Source organism: Leptosomus discolor, chromosome 2, assembly GCF_034619465.1.
Source record: "Leptosomus discolor isolate bLepDis1 chromosome 2, bLepDis1.hap2, whole genome shotgun sequence".
Lineage (NCBI taxonomy): Eukaryota > Metazoa > Chordata > Aves > Leptosomiformes > Leptosomidae > Leptosomus > Leptosomus discolor.
In genome coordinates, this window is record NC_141392.1 from 116,847,862 (window position 1) to 116,849,897 (window position 2,036).

A 2,036-nucleotide genomic window follows, 5' to 3' on the forward strand; every position below is an offset into this window, starting at 1 on the left:
TGTCTTCTGCCTGCAAGTGCTAAGGAAAGACAGAAAGATTTAAGATACATTCAGACCATAAGGACAAACTGTTTAGAGACTGAAGTCTGGTCTTTTTACTTCTCAACTTTTAAGGTAGGAATTCTGCCAAGAACTGGATTATCCTATCCTGTTTTACTCCGGTTTATTTGCCTGTGCCTGAAGAAGAGGTGGAGATAGCAGTGCCTTCATTGTACCCTATGCTATACATTGCATTCCTGATGCATTTACGGAACCAAACCCAGGCCAGCTCTACAAATGAATACTAGAGAAAGTCAGACCTGTTCTGCCAGTCAGAAACACACTGCTCTTAGCACGGCAGACTATTGGATATGGGTTGTGTGTGTGTGTGTGTGTGTGTGGTGACACCCTTCCCTAAGGACCTCCTTCAAGGGAAGGTATGGAAGTGAGTGCATACTACGGAACCCTGTCAGCTCGCCATTAAGCCTTGCTACCAGGAAGCCGGGATTAGATTCACTGAACAACATGTTCTTGTCCTTGTCCCAGTAGTGCTAGTCTAGGTTCCTGTCCTAGTCTGTGTGTACCTCCCTTGACCAAAAAAACCTCTGTGGAGAACTGTAGTTGGGTCATTTCCATTTCTTGAGACCAGTACTCAGCTTAAATCTGGAATTGTGCTCTTCAGCCTGTTTTAGAGGTGGAGAAGGAAACAAATCCAACTTTTCAGGGGTGACATTTTGCAGATATAAGGGATTTTTTCCCTCCTATAACACAAAAGCAGCCCTTATAGCACCTACACAACAGCAGCAAAGACATCTACTTACCTTCCCACATCATGAAATCCAACAACGAAATACTGTTCACTCCTCTTACAAAATTCGGCAGTGCCTGTAGTGCCTCTTTCTCCTCCTTTTCTCATTTAATGCACATTGGCTAATGATCTCCAGGGCTGTATCAACACCTTCTTTTGTCTTGGCAGAACACTCCAGGTAAGCGTATGCCCCAATGCTGGCAGCCAAAGCTTTTCCTTCTATAGTGTTAATTGGCTCGTTGCCTGGAGTAGTTAGTTTCTCCTTAATACTTTCATCACCCCTTAGTTCTATCTTGGTAGCCACCAGAATAATAGGTACTGTGGGGCAGAACATTTTGATTTCTGGAACCCAAAAATCAAGGACGTTTTGCCGTGAGTCAGGCCTGTCCACGGAGAAGCACATTACAATAACATCGGTGTCCCTGTAGAACACTGAGCGGAGATTTCGGTAACTGACTTCATTCTTCCCTGCCACATCGAAGAGAATTAGTTTCATCTCTTTCCCATCTACCTCTGTGTCAGTGGTGTAGACATCAAACAGAGTTGGCTCGTAGGACATGGGAAGCTGTTTGTGACACAGAGCGAAGAGGAGGCATGTCTTACCACAACGGTCATCTCCAACTACAGTTAGCCTTCTTCTAAGAGCAGCCATTCCTTGAAAACCAAGACAAAGTACAAAATGGATTATTCCCATGCTGGGCTTTTTTTTTTTTTTTTTCCCCTAGCTTTTGTGCAGGGCAGAAGGAGGAGAGGAGAGAAATCCCATTAGTTTGGAATTCTTCCCTTTATCTCCTTGTTTCTCTGCATACTCCTGTCTTACCTTTGTTCCCTATTTTTTCCCCTTTTAATTTCTCTGGTATCAGAATCTTCTGAAATTGTGGGTACCTTGCTCTTGACTATTATTATAGATCAACAAATTAAGGTATAAACCAAGTCTGGATGTAACCAAGACTCCTGCAGTGCCCTATATTTCTGTTTTATCATCTCAGACATTGTTTATGGTCGGTGTTCAGTCCATAACAGATTTCATTTTCTAGATTGAATGACTTAATTTTGTGAGTGAGATGGAGTATAAAACACTGTACTGAACTACTATCCAAATCGGGTTTATTGACTACATTTTCCTGCCATGGTCTGCTAATGCAGTTCTCCCAATGGTGGTGGTTATCCTGTGTAAGACCACACTGCTTTTGCTCATAGATCTGTTGTTACATGAGAGATAAGAAAGTGTTGTCAGTCTTCATATATT

The 2,036-nt window shown here is 42.6% G+C and overlaps 1 protein-coding gene across 1 annotated transcript; it reads right to left on the reverse strand.

The window, feature by feature from the left end:
* Window positions 1-845: 845 nt before the first annotated feature.
* LOC104340738 (ras-like GTP-binding protein RHO) lies at window positions 846-1,439 on the reverse strand. The gene has a single exon (XM_009962221.2). It carries the CDS (start codon window positions 1,437-1,439, stop codon window positions 846-848), a length of 594 nt encoding a protein of 197 aa, XP_009960523.2.
* Between the last annotated feature and the right edge of the window lie 597 nt (window positions 1,440-2,036).

What these genes read in the sequence shown, in the direction of transcription:
- LOC104340738 (XM_009962221.2), bottom strand. Translation starts at nt 1,439, where the DNA reads ATGGCTGCTCTTAGAAGAAGGCTAACTGTAGTTGGAGATGACCGTTGT.